The following is a 23,892-nucleotide window of genomic DNA, read 5'->3' as shown; positions in this document are numbered from 1 at the left end:
ACTTTTCAACGATTACAATATACCCTTTTACTCTACAAGTAACGGGTATAAATGTATCAATGCCCCATTGGTTTGCTTTGTGCAAACAAAACATAGCAAATGTAAACAAAAAAGTTGCGTATAGGAAGCGAATTCCTCTGGGACCATCCATTAAATGTTTTCGATTCGGTAGCGAAAAGCTTATTGAAAAATTAGGAATCGCTGAACACAGTAGCTGCTCTCTGCGGTTTTTGACATTGAGAACTATTTGGGGTCTTTGAATATATGAACTTGGACCCACTGAAAGAGAAAACTGAAATATATAAGTTTAACAGATACACAAACAAAACAGCTGTGAATTGGCGGAGAACACTTGACCGTGAGAATTCGGATTTCCAGTCAAAATAATCTGATTAAGATGAGGCGCCTACGAGAAATCGCGTCTCAGTTGAATTGTTCACCCCCAGACAAGATGTGGCAAGCCCTACGCACCCGCTTTGATTCTTGCCAAAACAAGGTGATAATATTGTTTAAATATTTTTTTTCAATTTACAACTTCATTTGAATCGAATTTAACTTATTTTTGCACTTGGAAACAAGCGTGCATTTGTACTCACAAACAACAGTGATTGGGTTGCGGTGGGTCTAGTTTATCAACGCGCATGAAGTCAATAATCTTTTATTTTCTTGATAATTTTTTTATTAATTTATTCAATGCTTATGCATCTATGCATACATATATGGGTATATCCTAATCGTTTCATGGCATTGAATATGAACTGATAAGTAAAAGTGGGCGTAGAAGACCAATTAAAGTTGAAGAAAGGGGGATACACCTGTTTGAGATAAGGTCATAGAATTGTTATTACTAGTAAATTAAAGCATAAATCTATTGCTCACTATAGAGGGTAGCTCAAACAATTTTTTCTAGAAAACAATACTAAAAACAACATTTTTGGGTAGTATTAGTATATTATTTTTTACATAATGTAAATTTGTTTTTACTTGTTTGAATTATATTTAAAGGAAAACATATACTCAACTAATTATTTGAAATTACAAATTTTAAAAAAATGTATGTCATTTCTTAAAAGCCACCCTCGTTTTAATCATACTTTATCGACTTTAAACGCTCATTATATATCAATATTTGCTTAGACATAAACAATGCCAATAAAAATTATAATTTTTATCAACTTTATCTGGTATCGGATGGTTTTTAAGGGTATATAAGAACCTCGATTTTGCCAAGGTAAATCAGTCTGATTTTAAAGACTGAGTGGTTGTAATATATCGACAAAATGGGAGACAAGGACAAACTGGTGATGGCTTTTAGAAAAGAAAATTCCATTTAAATGCTGACTAGCATTGCTTTTTCTCCAGATTTCAGACGAGCCAATCGAAGTCAATCGAAAGTCAGAAAGCCGGAACAAAACTTCCGAGGACCTTGGTACTTGGCCAGCGGCTTCCTTTTGTTCTGGGCACTGCTTTTCTTTGCGGTTGTCTTGCCACTCTTCTACCGCCTTCCCAAGGCCTTGTCCATCGAGGATGCCTCCAAGGGCGTCTTCATCGCCGAACGCGCCCACAACAATCTTTACGAATTTGACGAAATCGGAACCAAAGTAGTTGGCAGCGATGGTAATGAGAACAAAACCGTCGATTACCTGCTGGGATTAGTGGCCAAGATAGACGAGAATGTCCTGGACGATTTCTTCGATATTGAGGTCGATCTACAGCAGGTCTCGGGATCTTACATCCATTGGACCATGGTGAACAAGTACCAGGGAGTGCAGAATATCGTCGTCAAGCTTAGTCCGAAGAACACCACGAGCGAATCCTATCTGTTAGTCAACAGTCATTTTGACTCTAAGCCGACTAGTTTCTCTGCCGGCGATGCCGGTCAAATGATTGTCGCGATCCTTGAGGTCCTGCGAGTCATGTCCACTACCAGGCAAACGTTCCGGCATCCAATCGTCTTTCTGATGAACGGAGCTGAGGAGAATCCCCTGCAGGCTTCCCATGGTTTTATCACCCAACACAAGTGGGCTAAGAACTGCAAGTAAGTCATATATTTTAATAATTACTATACCATTACTATAATCAAACAATTAATAATCCTACTAATGGTTTCAACTATTTTATTTGTAGGGGTCTAATCAACTTGGATGCAGCAGGTGGTGGAGGTCGTGAAATCGTGTTCCAGAGTGGACCAAATCATGCCTGGCTAATGAAAGTATGCAGCACTTGCAGTTATTTCTTATTCCTTTTAACTAAAATCAAAACATCTTACAGTACTATAAGAACTATGCCAAGCACCCACTGGCTACCAGCATGGCTGAGGAAATCTTTCAAACTGGTATCCTGCCCTCCGACACGGATTTCAGTATCTTTGTTAAATATGGAAATCTTATTGGTAAGACTACGAAATAACTAGTTGGGTTGATTTATTAAGAATTTACGCATTCTCTTAGGTCTGGATATTGCACAGTTCATCAAGGGCTACTTCTATCATACCAAATACGATAGATTCGCTAATATTCCCAGAGAATCCATACAAAACACGGGAGAGAATTTGCTAAGTCTTGTGCGAGCCCTTTCCAATGCCACCGAGTTGGATAATACAGCGGTGAGATATTCAAGTATTCGTAATCCAGAAGTCATTATATGAAGCTAATTATCATTTAGGCTTACGCAACGGGTCACGCTGTTTTCTTCGATTTCCTGGGAGTGTACTTCATCAATTACACGGAGAGCACTGGAGTAATTCTGAATTATTCTGTGGCAGGAGCAGCACTTGTCCTGATCTTTGTTTCTATTTGGCGCACTGCGAGCATTTCCTGTGTATCCACTGGCTACGTTTTTAGCTGGTTCATTCTGATCCTAGTACTGCAGATCGTAGCTTTTGTCCTGGGTCTGCTCATTCCCATAGCAATAGCCTATGTTTTCGACAAGTACGGACTCTCACTCACCTACTTCAGCACTCCGGCCTTGATGATCGGTCTGTACATATGCCCGAGTCTACTTGGACTGAGTCTGCCCTCATACATCTACCTGAAGTTACAGCGAAGCGTGAGTAGAGGAATTTGCATATGTGAAAAACATAGAAAAAGTAGCAAACCCTTTTCTATGCAGAATAAGGTGCCATTTGCTCAAAGACTGCAACTGGTTCTCCATGGACACGCCGTAGTACTTGCTATCCTGGGCATTGGATTGACAGTATATGGTCTGCGATCCACTTATGTGGTCACCTGGACTCTCATCTTCTATGTAATTCCCTTGGCCATTAATCTACTGACCACTCTGCACGACCGCGGCTTCTCCTGGACTGGTGTGCTCAAGATTTTCCAGGTCATTCCGTTCCTTTACAACAGCTACCTAATTTACACGTTCCTGGTGACCCTGATTCCCATGATGGGTCGTTTCGGCAGGTGAGATCATATAGGTTTTACATGACATCAGAGTTTACTTAACTCTTTTTTGATTCCAGATCAACCAACCCAGATTTGATTATCTCAGCTTTGAACGGTTTGGGAACCATTTTGGCAATGGGTTTCTTGGTAAGAAAATGGTAACTTTAATTAGGCTATAATGATCTGATAAAGCTTCTTGTCTAGATTCCCCTAGTTAATATGTTCCGACGACCCAGCCTGATCTTGTTCAGCCTTTTGGTTGTGAGTGCTTTGACCATTTACACGGCAACCTCCACCCAAATTGGTTTTCCCTATCGACCAAGGACCAACGTACAGCGATTACCATACTTGGTTGGTATTTTATTGGTATTAATAGAAAGCATTAGATAACATCCTTTCTTTTCCTCTAATAGCATGTCCGACGAACTTTCTACGAATACGATGGAACAGTGGTCAAGGATGACTCTGGCTATCTGTTTAATTTCCAGGATCGTCGAGGACCGGCTCCCTTGAAGAACTCCAAGGTCAACCTGACTGGCTTGGTTAGCATTGGCGATGATTGCGACAAGATCATGATGTGCGGAATGCCCCTGTACGATCACCGTTGGGTCAAGAATCAAAAGCAGATGATGTGGTTGCCCCGCGAGGAGCTCATTGATCCTCCATATGTACCGGTACTGGAGCTTTTGAATAAAACAGAACTGGGAAACAACACAGTTCGCTTGGAATTCAGGACTAAAACACCGGATCACAGCAGCGTTTTTATCAAACCATATGAGGACGTGATCACAGTAAACTGGTCCTTACCTTCGGCGTACATCGGACAACAGGCGACCTCTCACCTTTATTTCTCATATGGCAAGAATAATGCACCATTGACCTTTTTTATTGACTTTTGGGTGAGTTCAGCGTGAATTTACAGAATGTATAAGGCTAATTTCAACTTTGTATCCCCCTAGAAACAAGATGGTGATTTCAATGTACCCCTTTCCCAGATAGGACTATCTGCACATTTCATTGGCGACAAAGGCGATGCGATCAGTCAAGAGTTTGCCAGTTTGCTTCCTTCATTTTCAGCCTTAGTGGAATGGCCAACCTCCTACCAAAGGTTCATTTTCTAGACAAGCAGCTTTGGTTAACTCGACATGGTTTTAAAGAAATGCTCGTTATCTGAAAGCACGAAATTAACCAATAAATGTGTTAATAAACTATAAAACAATTGAGATATAATCGTAAATCTGTCATAATTGGTTTATAATGGATTTAGTGGGGCGTTAATTTTCTTCAAGCCATTTTTACTGAGGGGAAAGTCAAAATATAAATTTGAGACCTCTAACATCGCCACACAAAACAGCATGTTCAGAAAAATAATAATACTCTAGTAATCTTTTGTACATTAAATGTTAACAAAATTAAATCTAATGAAAAACCTAAAAATAAAGAAAAATTCCTTAAATCTAAGGAATAATGCGAAATCTTCAAAAATAATCATTTAATTTCTTTGGTAAAAACACTTTTATTGCATTTTAAAAAACTAAAAATAAAAACAACATTAACATTAAGAACAACATTTCCAAAATAAAGAATTCTTGTAAATGTTTATATAAGTACATATAAATTGATGCTGATATCCGTCCACTAAAAACTGTCTTGTCCAGTGTAATTGGAATTTTGTTGACTTCTTTTATTTTCCAACTTAATGCACAGTACACCCTGTGGGCGTCACAAGCCGCCGAATGTTCATAGTAAAATAATTTTGGTAATATGGCAATGTGGCATTCTAAAACCCACTCTTACATATGTCTACTTACAGATAGATTGAAATAGTAGTAGTATTAAAAGTAGTAATATTAAAAATTAAAAATTAAAAAAGATAATTGTTAATACGGCGTTTTCTTCACCACCTCTGTAGCGAACATCAATTAATACAGTGAATTCCCTGTGTTTTTATTAGTTTACAAAATTTAACAAGAGAGAACGCTATAGTCGGATGCCCCGACTATCAGATACCCGTTACTCAGGTAAAGGGAGTGCGAGGGAGATGGAGACTAGAAACTTTGATCACGCATAACTTTTTAACGAATGGTCCGATTTGAAAAATTTCTTCTACATTTCGATAGGTATTGATAAACACAATAAAACTGCATTTTTACTTTTCCGAAATATTTAAATTTTTAAAATCGTATATAAGCGATTGTGGGCGTTAAAGGGGGCGTGGCACCATTTTGAAACAAACTTGCGCTGCGTAGGAACTTCTAAAATCTACATGCAAAATTCCAATCTTCTAGCTTTTATAGTTTCCGAGATCTCAGCGTTCATACGGACAGACAGACGGACAGACAGACGGACAGACGGACATGGCTAGATCGACTCGGCTAGTGATCCTGATCAAGAATATATATACTTTATAGGGTCGGAAACGCTTCCTTCTAGCTGTTACATACTTTTGCACGAATACAATATACCCTTTTACTCTACGAGTAACGGGTATAAAAATATATATTGCTCAATCTTTGTATGATCATTTTGTTCGAGAGAGGTTTAAGATTATTCTCTCACTCTCTCTTTAGGCTGCAGCAAAGTAAGAGAATAAGTGAAATGAGTGAGTCTATTTTATTCTCTTTTTAGTTTCGACTAAACTTTTTACGCGAAAACACGCACGGCAGTCTGCTCTGTTACTATGTATATATATTTTTTATATATATGCAAACAATTTAAGTGTACAAAAGAATAATTTATAACAAATATATTCAATAACCTCTGTTTAGATTAATCGTATACCGGCATTTGATTATATTAAGTGGTCATAAATATACAATTTATGTAAGAGTATGCACTTCGATCTAGTATACATATGTATGTACGTACGAGAATAAAGTCTGAAAAAGGGAAATCCCCGTATAATGCTCAGTGAAATCTGGCAAATCGATTGTGCTAAAAATCCAGTGGTCGGCCGGACTAGCATCAGTCAACATTGAATACTTTGGGTATACCGAAATAAATAAATTTGAATATGGATATATCAAGTGTAAGTGTTAAGCAAGTGTTTAAAAGGAAAAGCTCAACTTTTGTCCAATAAATAAGTGACCATTGAGATAACGTTAATTGTTTGATAGCAGCAGTTACTTAATTGTGGTTATAATCTCATAAATCAGTTGCATGAAAGTTCGGGTAGTTCTTTGGCATTCTTAAAGGTCAATTTAAATTAGAAATTAAATACAATACACATATGTATCTATGTACATAGTTGACATATTCGAGCGCTCAGATTACTGATTACTCACTGATTATTTTCCTATTTACGCAAGCTCCTTTGCCTTATAAATGCCCAATAAAAGCAGTTCGAATATCTTAATTTATTTACACCACGTACTATTAGATATATGTAGATATGTATAAACATGTGCTAACCGTCACAAAAAGCTTATTTTTTATTGCAGCCATAACTAGATATGAAATCAAAGTCAGAGGTTTTTAGTTTTTAAAGGCAGTTACCATTGCATATTGTTCATTTAGTCGGATTTTAGAGGGAGCCTTGTACTGAGCTGCAAAATGAGCGATACGGAAAACCTAGTAAAGGATTTTAAACCGCTTAGTTAAATTATGATTAGAATAATTCATACCCTTTATATTTCAGGTACTGGACAAAACCCAGTTTCTCCGAAAAAAAGGGGGCAGAAGTTTACGAAATGCGAGAGGACCCTGTTTTTTGGCCAGTGGCTTTATTCTGTTCTGGCTGCTCCTTTTTTTAGCTGTCGTAGTGCCACTGTTTCATCGCGTTCCCGATCCCAAGTCAGTCGAGGATGCCTCCAAGGGTGTCTTTATTGCCCAACGGGCTATGGACAATTTATATAATCTTGTCAAAATCGGACCAAAGGTGGTTGGCAGCGAGAACAACGAGATCAAGGCTGTTCAATTCCTACTAAATGAACTGGCTCTGATCGAGAAGAATGTCCTGGACGAGTACTTTGACATTGAAGTCGATCTCCAGGAGGTCTCGGGATCGTACATTCATTGGACCATGGTGAATAAGTACCAGGGAGTGCAGAATATAGTCATAAAGCTCAGTCCCAAGAACTGCACTAGCGAAACTTACCTGCTGGTCAACAGCCACTTCGATTCCAAGCCAACGAGTCCTTCCGCCGGCGATGCAGGTCAAATGGTGGCCATTATCCTGGAGGTTCTGCGTGTGATGTCCACCACCAGGCAAACGTTCACCCACCCAATAATATTTCTGCTAAACGGGGCCGAGGAGAATCCTCTGCAGGCTTCACATGGTTTTATTACCCAACACAAATGGGCTCCATTCTGCAAGTGAGTAGGGATACAAGCTTAACACTTGTACTACAGTTAAATCTTCAACTCCTAGAGCGTTTCTCAATCTAGAAGGATGTGCCGGTGGAGGACGTGAGCTACTCTTTCAAACTGGGCCCAACCATCCGTGGCTAGTAGATGTAAGCAATGCAAAGCTTCCTTTTTTTATTAGCCACTTAAAACTTAAATTGCCTTTCAGTATTATAAGAAGAGTGCCAAGCACCCATTTGCCACCACAGTGGGCGAGGAGATCTTTCAAACTGGGTCCATGCCTTCTGATACGGATTTCGGTATTCTGACTAAATACGGTGGGCTTATTGGTAAGTATATAAAATACTTTAATATATATTAACCACTCACACCTTCATTACATAGGTCTGGATATGGCTCAGAATATCAACGGCTACACCTATCACACGAAGTACGATACCTATGATATTATTCCATCTAATTCTGTTCAGAGTATGGGTGAAAATGTGCTCAGTGTGGTTCGCGCCTTATCCAATGCCACTGAACTGGAAAATACTGCTGTAAGTTTCCTAAAACCAATAAGTTTAATTAAAGTACACTTTCAAATAATTTCGTAGGCTTATGAGCAAGGACCCTCTGTATTTTTTGACGTCTTGGGACTATATTTCGTGAACTACACCAATAAAACTGGCATAGTTCTAAACTTTTTTGTGGCCATATCAGCCTTACTTCTAATCTACCTGTCCCTGGGGCGCATGGCAAATCATTCCAAAGTGTCTACTAGTTTTATGGTGTGCTGGTTCTTCCTAATTTTAGTAGTACAGGTTGTCGCTGTTTCGCTTGCTATTGGACTACCCATATTAATTGCAAACTTTTTTGATAAACACGGGCTGAGCCTAACATACTTTAGCACGAAGGAGCTAATGTTCGGCCTGTATGTATGCCCAAGTCTGTTTGGCCTGCTTTTGCCACCATACATTTTCTTAGACCTGCCGCGTCACGTAAGTAGAGATTAGTTTAAAAATTTCAATAGAGCCTAATATATAACACTAATTATAGAGCAAGACCTACTTTCGCCAACAACTGCATATGGTTGTTAATGCGCACGCCTTTATACTGGCGCTTTTGGTAATCGGGTTGACGGTATATGGCCTGCGAAGCACCTACGTGTTAACCTGGACTCTCCTCTTCTACATTATTCCCCTGGCCATCAACCTGATAACCACCCTGCACGATCAAGGAATTTCGTGGACTGGAGCCGTAGTTATCTTCCAACTTTTTTCGTTTTTGTACAACAGCTATCTGTTGTATACTCTCATCCAGACAATGATTGCCATGATGGGACGCTTTGGCAGGTGGGCTAGTAGAAACATGTACTGATTCCAAAGTACTTATGATTTCACTTACAGGTCAACCAACCCGGATTTGGTTATGTCTGCTATAAACGCTTTGGGAACTGTCCTGGCAATGGGCTTCTTGGTGAGAATAACATTTAGCAAGATCTATATTGCAACTAACCCAATAATTATTATGTGTTTAGGCTCCTATAGTAATCATATTCCGTCGACCTGGCCTGATCTTACTCACTCTGATGACCGTGTTTGGAGTCAGCATTTTCTTAGCCACAGTCACTCCCCTTGGTTTTCCCTATAGGGCAGCAACCAACGTAGAGCGAGTTCCCTATTTGGTTGGTATTTTGAAGTCATTTTAAAAGAGATGCTTATATCCTATTCATATTTCAGCATGTGCGACGTACTTTCTACGAATACAATGGCAATGTTAGCAAAGAGGACTCCGGCTACCTATTTAATTTCCAGGATCGTCGTGGACCCGCTCCTTTGGAAGGAACCAATGTAAATCTGACTGGTTTGGTGGGCATTGCAACTGAATGCGAGGAGCGTATGATGTGTGGACAACCACTTTACGATCACCGATGGGTTAAGAATCGTCTAAATGCCATGTGGCTGCCTCGAGAGGAATTGATCGATCCTCCGTATGTGCCTAAGCTGCAGCTCCTAAGCAAAATTATCCAGTCTGACAAGACCACAGTGCGGTTCAAGTTCACGATTAATACTACGGATCACACTAGTTTGTTCATCCAACCATATGAGTTCGTGAACATTACCAACTGGTCTTTTCCACTGGAATACATTGGTCAGCAAACTACCTACCATGTTTACTTCTCCTATGGCAAGGATAACTCGCCATTATCCTTTTTTATCGACCTATCGGTGAGTTGGCCCTTCATAACTAAAGTTTTCTTCATTTAATTTGTATTCTTTCCGCGCACAGAAATCCAATGGCGACTTCCGTGTTCCCCTATTCCAGTTGGGCGTATGCTCACACTTTATTGGCAACAAGGGCGATGAACTGAGCCAGAAATTCGCCCAGTCCTTTCCGGACTATGCCGTACTGATTGAGTGGCCGACCTCATATCAACGATTCATTTTCTAAGAAAGCGTAACATCTTATATATACATTTGAATCGGAAAACCAGCCATCTCATCCAATGTTACTATCGATACACTAAAACCATATAATACACAAGCATATTAAAGAACACCAGCAATACAAGTGCCAATAATACAATTTTTTGTCCATCTTCTCAGAACACCCCGTTTTTTTTTGTTGGAAATTATGGAAAAATTGTAATCTTAATTATATGACTACGTCTGCAGATAAGTGGAAATCCCCGTGATGTATATACATATTTCTAGATTTTTTATATTACCAAGATTATTTACTCGTTTAAGTTAATTATGCCAAGAACAATACAGAAATACTTAATAAATATACCATCTTAAAAGAATGACTTTGAAGTAAATAAACAACATATTAAGGCAAATGTCTTGTCACATAAAGACGTACATGTATATGCTTAAAGCTATTTTTATAATTATATCATTATATTTTATTATTAATTACCTTTTTGGACGAACATATCAACATCTTATCATGAAGGCATACATAAGTACAACTTTATTGCCAATCGCGTGTTTCATATTAAAATGATCATTTTATCAACCCATAAATTAAGTCATGATAATTGAGATTACCTACAATTAGGCACTTCGATGCCACGGACTGGCATCAAATGAGTAAGAAATAATTGTAGGTACTTGGTACTTAGAAACAACTTATGTCGGGTTGCGCTGGGCATGAAAGCAATCCCATATTTCTTATCGCTAAGAAATCGAACTTGGCAAGTTTTATGGTTATTACACACTTGAAAATGCGTGGCCCTAAAAAGAGCAGTTTGAATAGTTATAAAGGTAGGTCGGTTAACATATTTAAATAATTTAATAATGGGAGAGTATTCCAAACAATTTCGTTTATTAAGTAAACTTGTTCAATATATATTTTTGCTTCTTATTCTTTTGCAGTCGGTATGATAATTTCAAAAGATCAAAAGTTATCATCGCGGTGAACTGGAATGGAAAATTCTAGCAATATCCGTCTATCCGTTTCTAAGCAAAGCTATCACAATAAAACTTTCCCAAAAATATTCTTTCTATGGCAGTTATTATATAAGTCGGATCGGGCTGGATCGGTCGTCTTCATCAACAGGAGCGTATTGGAACGGTAAAAATAAATTTAAGAAAACATTGTTTTTAACATTCCGAGATATAGTAATGTAATAGTAATTATAAATATCGGACTATTAATATAATAATTATAAAAATAATATAATTCATTGTTTTTGTATATATACGCATGCAAATTGAAATCCAGTGGTTATATAGAATACTTTTCTTTTTAACTGAAAGGGTATATAACCTTTGGCTTGCTGAAGCTGGTTTCCTTTCTTGTTCTTTTTACAACAATTGTTACGTTATATTACGAACAATTAAAAAAGGGTTTGTTCCTATTGAACTACCCTCGCTATAATTACAGTTTTTGAAGAAAGAATAAGAGAGATTTGAGCTATAAAAAAATTAAAGATATGATTAAATATTCTTGATTATTTTAGGGATATAAAAGGGGCTGCGATATGATTCCAGTCAGTCTCGATTTGGCTCCCTTTTTGAAAGTAAGACAGTGTGCTCGACTGTGTCTACAAACCAAAAATATGGGTGACAAGGATAAACTAGTAAGGACAATTGTAGAATTGAGTTTTTTAAACAAACTAAAAACTGTTGTCTGCCAAACTCTTTTAGATTCTAGATGAACCCGTTGAAGAAGGAGTCAAACCTAGAAAGTATGGAAAAAAACAAAAAGGGTACTCCCAACTTCCTTGGTACTTTGCCGGTGGCATCGTCCTGTTCTGGGGGCTGCTCTTCATTGCAGTTGTGAAGCCCCTCTTCTACCGCCTCCCTGAGCCCCTGACCGTCGAGGATGCCCCAAAGGGTGTCTTCATCGCCGAACGTGCCCAGGCTAATCTCTACGACTTCGAAGCCATCGGTACCAAGGTGGTCGGCAGCGATGGAAACGAGCACAAGACTGTGCAGTTTCTCCTGAAGGAATTGAATCTGATCAAGGAAAATGTCCAGACTGATTACTTTGACATGGAGATCGACCTGCAATATGCCTACGGTGCGTATGTGAAATGGAACCTTGTCAACATGTACCAGGGCATCCAGAACATCGTGGTCAAGCTGACGCCCAAGGGCAGTACCAGCGAAAACTACATCCTGGTGAACAGTCACTTCGACTCCCAGCCCACCAGTCCCTCCACCGGCGACGATGGCCACATGGTGGTCTCCATCCTGGAAGTGTTGCGAGTGATGTCCTCGTCCAAGCAATCGTTCGAGCACCCAATTATCTTTCTGATCAACGGATCCGAGGAGAATTCGCTGCAGGCATCTCACGGATTTATTGCCTACCACAAATGGGCCAAGAACTGCAAGTAAGTTTGAGGATAGGAAACAACTGAAGTTCAGACTTATAACAATTATTTTGTTAAAGAGTTGTCATCAATCTGGATGCAGCTGGCAGCGGAGGTCGCGAACTTATGTTCCAGTCGGGACCAAACAACCCGTGGCTGGTCAATGTAAGAAGCTTAAGATTAACTTTTATATACCGACTATTAATTTTATTATTTTCTAGATTTACAAAAAGGGCGCCAAGCATTACTTCTCCACCACCATGGCTGAGGAAATCTTCCAAACTGGTCTCGTTCCCTCTTACACCGATTTTGATATTTTCGTGGAGTACGGAGACCTTGTTGGTAAGCTAAACTAACAATTGACTTTAATGTTTGCAAGGACTAAACCGATTGAATGGCAGGTCTGGATATTGGCCAGTGCATCAATGGATTTGTCTATCACACCAAGTACGATCGCATTGATGTGATTCCCCGGGCTGCTCTTCAGAACACAGGAGACAACCTCCTCGGTCTGGTTCGAACCCTGTCCAATGCCACCGAGTTGCGAAACCCCAGCGTAAGTTACTCTATAACCCTAAGAAACCTTTCATCTGACATTTTCCAATCCGTAAATTAGGCCAACCCGGGAGGAAACACCATCTTTTTTGACGTCCTGGGCTTGTACCTCATCAGCTATCCGGCCGAAACTGGTGTGAAGCTAAACTATGCCGTGGCTGCAGCCGCCATTATCCTGGTCTATGTGTCCTTGCTGCGCATTGCTGATAAGTCAAATGTCAGCTCCGAGCAGGTCTTGAGCTCCTTCGTCCTGGTGCTGGTTGTCCAAGTGGTGGCCTTTGTTCTGGGTCTGGCCCTGCCTCTTGCAGTGGCTTATGGATTGGACAAGTACGGCTTCTCCCTCAGCTATTATGCCACTCCATCGCTCTTGGTCGGCCTGTATGTGTGCCCGAGTCTCCTTGGACTTGCCCTGCCCAGTTTCATTTATCTGAAGCTGAAGAGTAATGTGAGTTCAGTCTTTATTGCTATGACTTTAGGAGACTAACAATATTATCATGTGTACAGGATAAGGTTCCATTTGCCCAACAAGTTCAACTGGCTCTCCATGGACATGCCGCTGTGCTCTCCATCCTCTGCATTGGTATCAATTATTATGGATTGCGCACCACCTACGTTATTACTTGGACCCTCGTGTTCTACGTCATCCCCTTGGCTTTCAATCTGCTGACCACCCTGCATGATCGCGGCTTTTCGTGGACGGGCATCCTGAAAATTGTCCAGGTCGCTCCGTTCCTCTACAACAGCTACCTCTTCTACTGCTTCATTGTGATACTCACTCCAATGATGGGACGCTTTGGACAGTAAGTTCTATAGATGTAAGATAATTAAGACAGGATTGAAAAGGATTACTTCATTTTAAGGGACACCAATCCGGACATAATCATTGGTGCCTTGACTGCCTTGGGAACCATACTGTCCATGGGTTTTCTGGTAAGTTTCCCTTCTACTTGAGTTCTCTAACTATGCTAAACTCTGGCTAATCCTATTCAGATTTTACTGGTTAATATGTCCCGCCGATCTGGTTTCGTTCTCTTGACTCTGTTTGCCGTGGCCGCCGCTGCTGTGTCTTTTGCCAGTTCCGATTTGGGATTCCCCTATCTCGCCAAGACCAACGTACAGAGAGTTCCCTACTTGGTAAGTACTCAAACTTATTCCTTAAAGGATGAGCACTTCTTACATCCACATGAATTACAGCAAGTGCGTCGGGTGTTCTACGAGTACGATGGAACCGTCAGCAAGGATGAGTCCGGATATCTGTTCAACTTCCAGGATCGCCGCGGAGTTGCTCCGCTGCAGGACTCCAATGTGGATCTGACCGGCCTGGTCAACATGACGTCCGATTGTGCGAAGTACATGATGTGCGGCATGCCCCTTTACGATCACCGTTGGGTGGAGGCAATGGATGCCACCATGTGGCTGCCGCGACAGAATCCCGTCTGGACGCCAGCGGAACCGACTCTGGAGCTACTTAACAAGACGGTGCTGGCCGATGGCCAGACCATTCGCTTCGAGTTCAATTTGACCTGCACCGATCACACCAGCATCTTCATCCAGCCCAACGAGGATGTGACCGTCAGCGATTGGTCGTTCCTTGAGGAATACTTAACCACCAACTCGCCTCCGTATCACATCTACTTCTCTTTCGGTATCGACAATACTCCACTGAACTTCTACATCGATTTTAAGGTAGGCGAATCGAACATTATGGTTAATTTCACGATTTCATTTTAATTTATTCCTTTAGAAAACCGATGGCGACTTCAATGTCCCACTTTACCAAATAGGAATTTCGGCACAGTATATGCACGTTGATGGCGATGACGAAGCCGTGCAGTTTGCCAAATCTTTCCCAGACTACGCCGTGACTATTCAGTGGCCAGCTATCTATAAGAAATATGTATATTAAATTGTTATTATATAACAAAATATAAGATAAATTCATAAAAAATATATAATTTGCATTTTAATAATTTCTTCTATTTTAAAAAATATACATTGACATTTAAAAGAACTTTTCAAAATTGCACAACTTAGTTTTATTACACACCCTGGTATGATTTTATTTACCGTTACGAACGATACTCTAATTCCTTGCAGAGTTTTTTTCCGGATAGCTACCTTTAAATTCTAAATACATATAAAAATTAAAATATAGACTATTCTAAACACTTTTGCCTATTAAATTATAAGTCTAAAATCACGCTTTTGACCCTCTAAAATTTCTAAAGAAAAATACTATTCTTTTGAATTTATGTCTTTTCTTATAGTTTTTAACAAACGTAATTTAAGACCATAAGTTACTTGACCAATGTTCTTCAGACCCAAATATTTTAAAACAATAATAAAAACAAAAAGGAATCAAAGTTGTCTTGCAGCTTACAAAAATTAAATATGCGAAATTTTAACTTCGAAGATGTATCATATAGCCTTCCGATATTTATAAAAGTAAAAGTATATGGAAACTACGAAGTTATGATTTTTTTTCGTTTTGTTCCGATCCGGCTCGTTCTGACTTAAATACTATTTCTGAGGGTTTAGTTTGCGAAGAAACTGGCATACGGACATGGCTAGGTCGATTCGCCTGGTGATGCTGATCAAGAATATATGCATACCCTATAGGATCAGAAATGTTTCCATTGCGTTGCAACCTTCTGTTTGAAATTATAATACCCTCTTGAAGTGTACTAAAACTTTAGATTTAGCTTTATGCTAATGCTATCAGTGCACCCTAAATTATTGTACCATAAAATAACTCTTGAACTCAATAGAGTGCGTTTAATATCATCGGTAACAATCATTTGGTTGTGGTGGGTCTGGAACCATAAAGATTCGTTATCTACAAAGGCGTGTGAAACAGCTTGAGACTTTTCGATTAAGATCATTCTTTGTTCGGTGGGCGAGGCGTTTGATTAATTCTAATTATTTTCTTAAACAATTAAAAAAGACTTTAAGTGAAATTTAAATTATTCGATCCAAATAGAATTTTTATTTTAAAAGGGAATGACTCATAATTTTATTTTAAATGTATAATAAGTTAAAAATCGCATTCGTGTTGCCTATTTCTTCAAATAATTTTCTTTTAATTACAACGAAAACGGTTTCAATATCCTTTAACTTGATCAGTGTGCACATAAAAAAATGTGATTTGGAATGTTTACTATTGATAAATTAGAACCATATGGCTAGTATGGCAGATATATGCCAGCTATAATATAAATTAATCCGATTAGAACAAAAATCGAGATATACAAAATATATTCAAAAACAGCTAGTTTAACTAAAACCCCCTGCAAGGCTATACAAAATGTATAAATTTGAGTTAGTAACAGTAATTTTCGTTCTACCCTCGATTCCTTTAAAAAAAATGGGTAATAATCCATAATCTAAATTTCTAAACGTATGTACGATAACTAATAAGCTAACTCACCTTCAAGGGTTAGTTAAAGTCCAGACGATTTCGGAATATAAAAGCCTTCCATTTCTGTTGAGTTCCATTCTGATGGAGCAAACGTTCTGAGCCGCAGCGACAAAGCAGCAGAATGGGTGACAAAGACCTTCTTGTAATAAAAAACAAAAAATTAAAAAAGTCCTTATTAACATCAGTGAAATATTCTTTTAGTTGACGGAGGATTCTATCGAATCGGCCACTGTGAAGAAGAATGTGGGGAAAAGGACGCAGATCCCCAAAATTCCTTGGTACATGGCCGGCGGCTTCGTCCTTTTCTGGGCTTCCCTCTTCCTGGCAGTCGTGGTCCCACTGTTCTACCGCCTGCCCCAGGGCAACACCTTCGAGGACGCCTCCAAGGGAGTCTTCATCGCCGAACGAGCCCAGGAGAATCTATACGACTTCGCAAAGATCGGCATCAAGTTGGTCGGAAGCGATGGAAATGAGAACAAAACGGTACAATTTTTACTAAAGGAACTGGCACTAATCCAAGCAAATGTCCGAGAAGACTATTTCGACATGGAGATCGACCACCAAATTGCCTATGGATCGTATGAGAGGAACAGCGCGCTGTACCAGTACCAGGCCGTGCAAAATATAGTGGTTAAAGTAACGCCCAAGGGAAGTACGAGCCAGAATTACCTGCTGGTCAACTCCCACTTTGACTCAAAGCCCACGAGTCCGTCTGTCGGAGATGCGGGTCACATGATCGTGACCATGCTTGAGGTGATCAGAATCATCACAACCTCCACCGACAAGTTTGACCACACAATCATCTTTCTGTTCAACGGTTCCGAGGAGAATTCGCTTCAGGGATCGCATGGTTTCATCAGCTCACACAAATGGGCGCCATTCTGCAAGTCAGTTTAAAGAGATTTTTGATAAGTCTTTAAAAGGGTTAACTTATTTTCTATTTTTGAAGGGTCGTAATTAATTTGGACGCAGCTGGAAGTGGATGTCGCGAGCTTTTATTCCAGACGGGACCCAACAACTCGTGGCTTCTCAAGGTGATTACTTTAACATTATCTTTGTAAAGATGAAATTCCAATCGATCGATCTATGTCTTTCAGTACTACAAGAAGTACGCTGAGCATCCATTTGCTACCACTATGGCTGAGGAAATTTTCCAAACTGGCATCGTACCCTCAGACACTGACTTTGATATTTTCTCCGACTTTGGAAACCTCGTTGGTAAGCTTTTAAACCTATAGATATCTAAACGTACTAGTGCTGATAAACCCCTTTCCCAACGCAGGGTATGATATTGGTCTGGTTTGCAACGGTTTCGTCTATCACACAAAGTACGATCGTTATGATGTTATACCACGGGGTTCCATTCAAAACACGGGAGACAATCTTTTGGGCCTTGTTCGTTCCCTAGCCAATGCCCCAGAATTGGCTGACACCACTGTAAGTCTTAATAATCACCTTAGGTCTGTTCTTCAGCCATTTTAAATCTTTTGTTGTCTTAGGAAACCGGAAAGGCAATCTTTTTTGATGTCCTAGGACTGTTCTTTGTTAGCTACTCGGCTGATGATGGCAAAACCCTCAACTATGCCGTGGCCGGAATCGCAATCTTTCTGGTTTATGTATCGCTCCTGCGAATTGCGGACGTTTCCAATGTAACCTCCGCCCAGGTCCTGAGTTGGTTTGTCCTCATCCTTGTGCTCCAAGTGGTTGCTTTTGTACTGGGACTAGCTCTGCCCATAGTGGTTGCGTACATGTTTGACAAGAACGGACTATCCCTCACCTACTTCAGCACTCCGGCACTTTCCCTCGGCCTGTATGTTTGCCCCAGTCTCGTGGGACTTGCTCTGCCCAGTGTTATATACCTTAAGCTGCAGAAGAATGTGAGTTATAATGAAATATCTTGTGATTTTGGTAGAGTAACTAATAATTTTACATACAGGAAAAACTTACTTATGCCCACCAACTGCAAATGGCTCTCCATGGACACGCAGTTGTGTTGTCCATTCTTGGCATTGCCATAAATTATTATGGCCTGCGTACTACCTATATCATTACTTGGACCCTTGTCTTCTATGTCCTTACCGTAGGTCTTAATCTGGTGACCACTCTGCAGGATCGTGGCTTTTCATGGACGGGGATTGTAAAGGTGATCCAGGTCTGCCCGTTCCTGTACAACAGCTATCTTTTTTACACATTCATAGTAGTTCTTACCCCAATGATGGGTCGTTTTGGACAGTAAGTATGACTTGGCTTTGAAGAGGGAATGGCTTCTGATTTGTATGTTTTCAATCCTTAATAGGACCACCAATCCCGACTTGATCATTTCTGCCTTGGCCGCCTTGGGAACTATTCTTTCGATGGGCTTTTTAGTAAGATGACTTAGTGCTTTAGGTTATCAAGCCCTTTAACCATATAATTGTATAATCTTTAGATTTTGCTTATAAACGTGTCACGTCGATCAGGCTTGATTCTTCTGGCTTTGCTATCCGTAACTGCTGCCACTATTTCCATTGCCAGCTCCACGGATATCGGTTACCCATATCGTGCTAAGACTAATGTTGAAAGGGTTTACTATTTGGTAAGTGATATCACTTTAGTTGGATCTTTACTTGAGTATCCTTAATAAACTGATATCTATACCTATTTTACAGCACGTGCGCCGAACCTTTTACGAATATGATGGAACCGTCAGCAAGGATGAGTCTGGATATCTGTTCAACTTCCAGGATCGTCGTGGTAGTGCTCCCCTGGTGGAAGCCAATGTGGATCTCACTGGTATGGTGAGCATGGCATCTGATTGTGCGAAGTACATGATGTGCGGGGTGCCCTATCCCGATTCCCGCTATGTGAAGAGTCGTCTGAATGGAACTTGGCTGGCCCGCGAAATACCCATTGAACCTGCGACGGATAAACCCTTGGAGCTCCTGAACAAAACAGTTCTGGAAGATGGCCTAACCGTCCGTCTCGAATTCAAAATCAATTTCACGGACCATTCCACTCTGTACATCCAGCCCTTTGAGGACGTAACCATTAGCAGTTGGACGTTACTTGATAGCTATTTGTCCAGTACCCCGCCCTATTATCTATTCTTCACTTACGGCGTGGATGGATCTCCCGTAAACTTAACCCTAGAGATAAAGGTAGATCGTTGCCGCAAATGGTTACAAGTAAATTGTATCAAATGGAATCTTCTTTTGTTTTCTAGAAATCCAATGGGGACTTCAACGTACCACTCGCACAAATCGGAATTGGCAGACAGTTTATGCACACTAAAGGCGATCTCACCGCTCAGAAGTTTGCCGAAACTTTCCCCGAGACCGCTGTCCTAATTGAATGGCCAGCGGACTACCATCGATACATATTTTAATTCAACTTTATGGTGTATCGTTAATAATAAAAATTAAATTAGTAATTATACTTCAAATTGAAGCCACTCTACCTTATCTATATTGACCGGCACGAGGTCTATAACTTTGGCAGCAATCATTCGGTTGCGAAGGTGAAATCATAAAAATCACTTATCGCAAGTGAAATCAAGATTGGCGCCTTAGTGGTAAGATTAGTTTTAATATTGTCCAAACCCATTATAAAACATCGATGTATATTGCTTTATTAAAGGCTGAGATTTTAATAATTTAGCTTCTCAGAATAAAATATTTTTCTTTTTTAAATGAGTAACAAATCAAAATCGAATTTGTTCTGTCAATTACAATAAAAACAATCACACTTTTATTGCATAAAAATGGTAATAATACATAATCTAAATTGCCAAAGTGTTGACGATAAGCAAAGGTCTAAATGATTTGCAAAACGTTGCTAGTTAAGATCCGCCGATATTTAGATATAAAGGCACTAGTAACCGCCTTCACTTCAGTATAGTTCTGAATGAGAGATCTTCAACACTTCCGCCAGGATTAAACAAAAAATGGATGACAAGGAGCTTCTTGTAAGGAAATTTCGACAAGGCTAAGAATGTTTTTACTATTGTATTTTATTTGTTTTAGTTATCTGACGATTCTATTGAATCAAACGCGGAAATTAAAATTTCAAGCCAAGGAAGGCAAATACCAAAAGTCCCTTGGTACTTGACCAGCGGGTTTATCTTTTTTTGGGCTTTCCTGTTCCTTGCGGTTGTGGTGCCCCTCTTCTATCGCCTTCCACCTGCAAATACACTCGAGGACGTATCCAAGGGGATTTTCATAGCCGAACGCGCACAGGCCAATCTCTATGACTTCGATAAGATCGGTGTTAAGTTGGTCGGCAGCGATGCGAATGAGAATAAAACCGTTCAGTTCTTGATGGGGGAACTGGCACTGATTAAGGAAAACGTTCTGGAGGACTTCTTTGAAATGGAAATTGACCACCAAGTTGTTTCCGGCTCTTACGAGAAATCCGGCGCACTGTACCAATATCAGGCGGTGCAGAACATAGTCATTAAACTGACACCCAAGGGAAGCACGAGCGAGGATTACCTGCTGGTGAACACCCACTTTGACTCCAAACCCACTACTCCAGCAGCCGGGGATGCAGGACATATGGTTGTATCCGTCCTGGAGGTATTACGAGTGATCACGACCACCAGGGAAAAGTTTAGGAACACAATCATCTTTCTCCTCAACGGAGCCGAAGAGAATTCGCTGCAGGCATCGCACGGTTTCATTACCCAACACAAATGGGCACCAAACTGCAAGTAAGTAAAGGTACATTTTTAAGATAAAGCTCCAAACATGTAAGCCTATTTTCTTAATATTTAAGAGTCCTAATTAACCTGGATGCAGCTGGCAGTGGAAGTAGGGAAATCCTGTTCCAGACAGGACCCAATAATCCCTGGCTTGTCGAAGTAATTAATTGTCTATATACCTAAAACGTGGAATCCTCAATTAATAATTTATTTCTTCCAGTACTATAAAAAGCATGCCAAACATCCGTTTGCTACCACAATGGCTGAGGAAATTTTCCAGACAGGTATTATACCATCGGATACTGATTATCGTATTTTCGTCGCATATGGAAATCTTGTCGGTAAGCAATAAACATTTGCTATTTTCCTACCTTTTTTTATTTGTATTAATCACTTAAGGTCTGGATCTTGGGCAGTGCGTCAATGGCTATGTTTATCACACAAAGTATGATCGTTATGATGTTATTCCACGAGCTTCTATTCAAAACACGGGAGATAATCTTTTGGGACTAGTTCGAGCGCTGGCCAATGCCCCAGAATTGGCTGACACATCAGTAAGTTAACCAAAATTATATTTAAATTAATTTTAATTTGAAGAATTTGTGTATCTAAGGTGACAGGAAAAACGGTCTTCTTCGATGTACTGGGACTATTCTTCGTCAGCTATTCAGAGAGTAATGGTATAATCCTCAACTACGCCGTGGCCGGAGTTGCCTTTCTCCTGATCTATGTATCTCTGTGGCGCATGGCGTTCAAATCCAATGTGACATTCAAGAAGATCCTCATCTCGTTCCTCCTGATCCTTATAGTTCAGATCATTGCTTTGGTTCTGGGTCTAGCTCTGCCTTTATCTATTGCATATATGTTTGATAAATACGGACTCAGCATGACCTACTTCAGCACTCCGGCACTTTCTCTCGGCCTTTATGTGTGCCCTAGTCTCTTTGGTCTGGCTCTTCCTAGTTTTGTCTATCTAAGGATACAAAATAATGTAAGTATATTGGTTATGATTATACAGATAACATAGAGGGTTATAAATTTTTTTCTTCACAGGATAAAATTTCATATGCCCAACAACTGCAAATGACTCTCCATGGACATGCCATTATCCTGTCAGTTATCACTGTGGGTCTTACTTATTACGGACTGCGTACCACATATATTATTACGTGGACCCTAATCTTCTACGCCATTCCACTGACTCTAAATTTGCTGACATCGCTACATGATCGGGGTTTCTCGTGGATTGGTTTTCTAAAAATAATTCAGGTTGTTCCATTCCTGTACAATAGCTACCTGTTCTACACATTTGTTGTTATTCTGACTCCTATGATGGGTCGATTTGGACAGTAAGTTTTGGTTTAATTTTTAATTGAATGATTTATGAATGATACTTCCAAATCCAGAAACACAAATCCCGACTTGATTATTTCTGCCTTGGTCGCTTTCGGTACCGTACTGTCAATGGGATTTTTGGTATGTGCACTTTTCTTTTTGATCTGTAATGTTTCTTAGCTTTTTGTATTAAATTTCAGATTTTGCTTGTTAATTTGTCTCCTCGATCCGGATTCGTTCTTGTGTCTTTGATAGTCTTGAGCGCTGCTACTGTTTATATAGCTAGCTCTACTCAGATTGGTTTTCCATATCGGGCCAAGACAAACGTAGAGCGAGTTTACTATACGGTAAGTAATGTATTGATGTTGGAGGAGAGCTCTTTGGAGTTTAATTTTTAACTGACCTTCCAATTCCCTTTGCAGCATGTGCGCCGAATCTTTTACGAGTACGGTGGAACCGTAATCAAGGATGACTCCGGATATCAGTTTAATTTCCAGGATCGACGTGGTAGTGCTCCCCTAAGGGATGCCAATGTGAATTTGACCGGCTTGGTAAGTATGGAATCTGATTGTGCGAAGTACAAACTTTGCGGGATGTGGTTGCCCCGGAAAACGCCAGTAGAGACGGTTCCAGAGAAACCAATAGAGCTCCTGAATAGAACAGTGCTGAGTGACGGAAAGACGTTGCGAATTGAACTAAAGATCTCTTTTGCGGATCACTCGAGTTTGCTAATCCAACCTAACGAGGACGTCACTATCACCAAGTGGTCGTTCCTTGAGAGCTTCTTATCCACCACCCCGCCGTATTATGTCATCTTCAGTTCCGGTGTGGACAATTCTCCTGTGATCTTCACTCTGGAACTCCAGGTAGGCAGTTGGTGTAACTTGTTTCAGAAAAGCTATATCAGAAATGTTTTTCTTCCAGAAACCCGGTAACGACTTCAGTGTCTCCGTCGTTCAAATTGGAGTCACCAGGCAATTTATGAATTCTAAAGGGGACCTATCATCTCAGGAATTTGCTAAAACGTTCCCAGACTTTGCGGTGTTGATTGAATGGCCTGCCGACTATCACCGCTATAAATTTTAATTATATAGAATAAACAAATTAATTTAGACACTTTCTAAAATTAAAACTTTTTTTATTCGTTATGTATAAGTTGGATAATTTGTTAATAGTTAAGTTGTTCAATTTCGGCATTTTACCAGCTACCAAATCAAATAAAAAATAATTCTTTAATCATTGAATTTTCATGAATTTTTTTGGGGGCACTTTCGTTAAGCTTGAAAATAACAGATTTTCTTGAATTTTGCCATTTGATAGTGATATTCTTCGGATATAATATATTTAATGTTGATCTCTTGATATACGAGGTCGGGCAGAACCCCACACTTTCGATTTCCATTACTGA

At 39.9% G+C, this 23,892-nt stretch overlaps 5 protein-coding genes across 6 annotated transcripts; all 5 read left to right on the top strand.

Annotated features, from left to right (window-relative positions):
* The first annotated feature begins 1,280 nt into the window (after nt 1–1,280).
* On the top strand, nt 1,281–4,510 carry LOC108043942 (endoplasmic reticulum metallopeptidase 1-like). The gene is given in 12 exon segments (XM_017122761.2): nt 1,281–1,301; nt 1,363–1,381; nt 1,384–2,038; nt 2,128–2,212; nt 2,272–2,392; nt 2,451–2,605; nt 2,665–3,048; nt 3,112–3,407; nt 3,467–3,536; nt 3,594–3,740; nt 3,803–4,288; nt 4,349–4,510. Coding segments are annotated over 12 exon segments (2,601 nt in total).
* Nucleotides 4,511–6,040: 1,530 nt separating this feature from the next.
* Nucleotides 6,041–10,482, top strand: LOC108043949 (endoplasmic reticulum metallopeptidase 1-like). 2 transcript variants are annotated; one of them, XM_017122770.2, is made up of 11 exons: nt 6,041–6,417; nt 7,027–7,703; nt 7,759–7,843; nt 7,903–8,023; nt 8,079–8,233; nt 8,291–8,674; nt 8,733–9,028; nt 9,083–9,152; nt 9,214–9,360; nt 9,416–9,904; nt 9,966–10,482. In XM_017122770.2, exons 1-11 carry the CDS (start codon nt 6,403–6,405, stop codon nt 10,125–10,127), a joined length of 2,601 nt encoding a protein of 866 aa, XP_016978259.2. In that variant the 5' UTR covers nt 6,041–6,402; the 3' UTR covers nt 10,128–10,482. The 2 variants fall into 2 exon arrangements, with proteins under 2 accessions (XP_016978259.2, XP_016978258.2); XM_017122769.2 differs by lacking the exon at nt 6,041–6,417 and adding an exon at nt 6,901–6,962.
* A 1,172-nt stretch (nt 10,483–11,654) lies between these two features.
* LOC108043940 (endoplasmic reticulum metallopeptidase 1) lies at nt 11,655–14,959 on the top strand. Its single transcript, XM_017122759.2, has 11 exons — nt 11,655–11,763; nt 11,831–12,519; nt 12,579–12,663; nt 12,720–12,840; nt 12,900–13,054; nt 13,115–13,498; nt 13,558–13,853; nt 13,914–13,983; nt 14,044–14,187; nt 14,248–14,739; nt 14,798–14,959. Exons 1-11 carry the CDS (start codon nt 11,665–11,667, stop codon nt 14,957–14,959), a joined length of 2,697 nt encoding a protein of 898 aa, XP_016978248.2. The 5' UTR covers nt 11,655–11,664.
* Nucleotides 14,960–16,592: 1,633 nt separating this feature from the next.
* On the top strand, nt 16,593–19,835 carry LOC108043941 (endoplasmic reticulum metallopeptidase 1-like). The gene is made up of 11 exons (XM_017122760.2): nt 16,593–16,613; nt 16,673–17,358; nt 17,421–17,505; nt 17,569–17,689; nt 17,754–17,908; nt 17,971–18,348; nt 18,408–18,703; nt 18,768–18,837; nt 18,900–19,046; nt 19,120–19,608; nt 19,674–19,835. Exons 1-11 carry the CDS (start codon nt 16,593–16,595, stop codon nt 19,833–19,835), a joined length of 2,610 nt encoding a protein of 869 aa, XP_016978249.2.
* Nucleotides 19,836–20,544: 709 nt separating this feature from the next.
* Nucleotides 20,545–23,570, top strand: LOC108043939 (endoplasmic reticulum metallopeptidase 1-like; the record flags this gene model as incomplete). Its single annotated transcript, XM_017122758.2, has 10 exons — nt 20,545–21,158; nt 21,224–21,308; nt 21,370–21,490; nt 21,549–21,703; nt 21,763–22,140; nt 22,203–22,498; nt 22,556–22,625; nt 22,685–22,831; nt 22,907–23,350; nt 23,409–23,570. Coding segments are annotated over 10 exons (2,472 nt in total), but the record flags the coding sequence as incomplete, so codon positions are not given.
* Between the last annotated feature and the right edge of the window lie 322 nt (nt 23,571–23,892).

This window comes from Drosophila rhopaloa, unplaced genomic scaffold, assembly GCF_018152115.1.
Source record: "Drosophila rhopaloa isolate 14029-0021.01 unplaced genomic scaffold, ASM1815211v1 contig_115, whole genome shotgun sequence".
Lineage (NCBI taxonomy): Eukaryota > Metazoa > Arthropoda > Insecta > Diptera > Drosophilidae > Drosophila > Drosophila rhopaloa.
Note: the sequence above shows the minus strand (reverse complement) of the source record. Positions and strands in the feature narration are given on the sequence as shown.

Excerpts from the sequence above, each read along its gene's own strand:
- LOC108043949 (XM_017122769.2), top strand. The coding sequence starts at position 6,942 with ATGAGCGATACGGAAAACCTA. Across the intron at positions 8,024-8,078 it reads TAAATACGGTGGGCTTATTG|GTCTGGATATGGCTCAGAAT; the intron begins GTAAGTATATAA and ends TTCATTACATAG. Across the intron at positions 9,905-9,965 it reads CCTTTTTTATCGACCTATCG|AAATCCAATGGCGACTTCCG; the intron begins GTGAGTTGGCCC and ends TTCCGCGCACAG.
- LOC108043940 (XM_017122759.2), top strand. The coding sequence starts at position 11,665 with ATGATTCCAGTCAGTCTCGATTTGGCTCCCTTTTTGAAAGTAAGACAG. Across the intron at positions 12,664-12,719 it reads ACAACCCGTGGCTGGTCAAT|ATTTACAAAAAGGGCGCCAA; the intron begins GTAAGAAGCTTA and ends ATTATTTTCTAG. Across the intron at positions 12,841-12,899 it reads GGAGTACGGAGACCTTGTTG|GTCTGGATATTGGCCAGTGC; the intron begins GTAAGCTAAACT and ends ATTGAATGGCAG.
- LOC108043941 (XM_017122760.2), top strand. The coding sequence starts at position 16,593 with ATGGGTGACAAAGACCTTCTT. Across the intron at positions 16,614-16,672 it reads TGGGTGACAAAGACCTTCTT|TTGACGGAGGATTCTATCGA; the intron begins GTAATAAAAAAC and ends ATATTCTTTTAG. Across the intron at positions 19,609-19,673 it reads ACTTAACCCTAGAGATAAAG|AAATCCAATGGGGACTTCAA; the intron begins GTAGATCGTTGC and ends TTTGTTTTCTAG.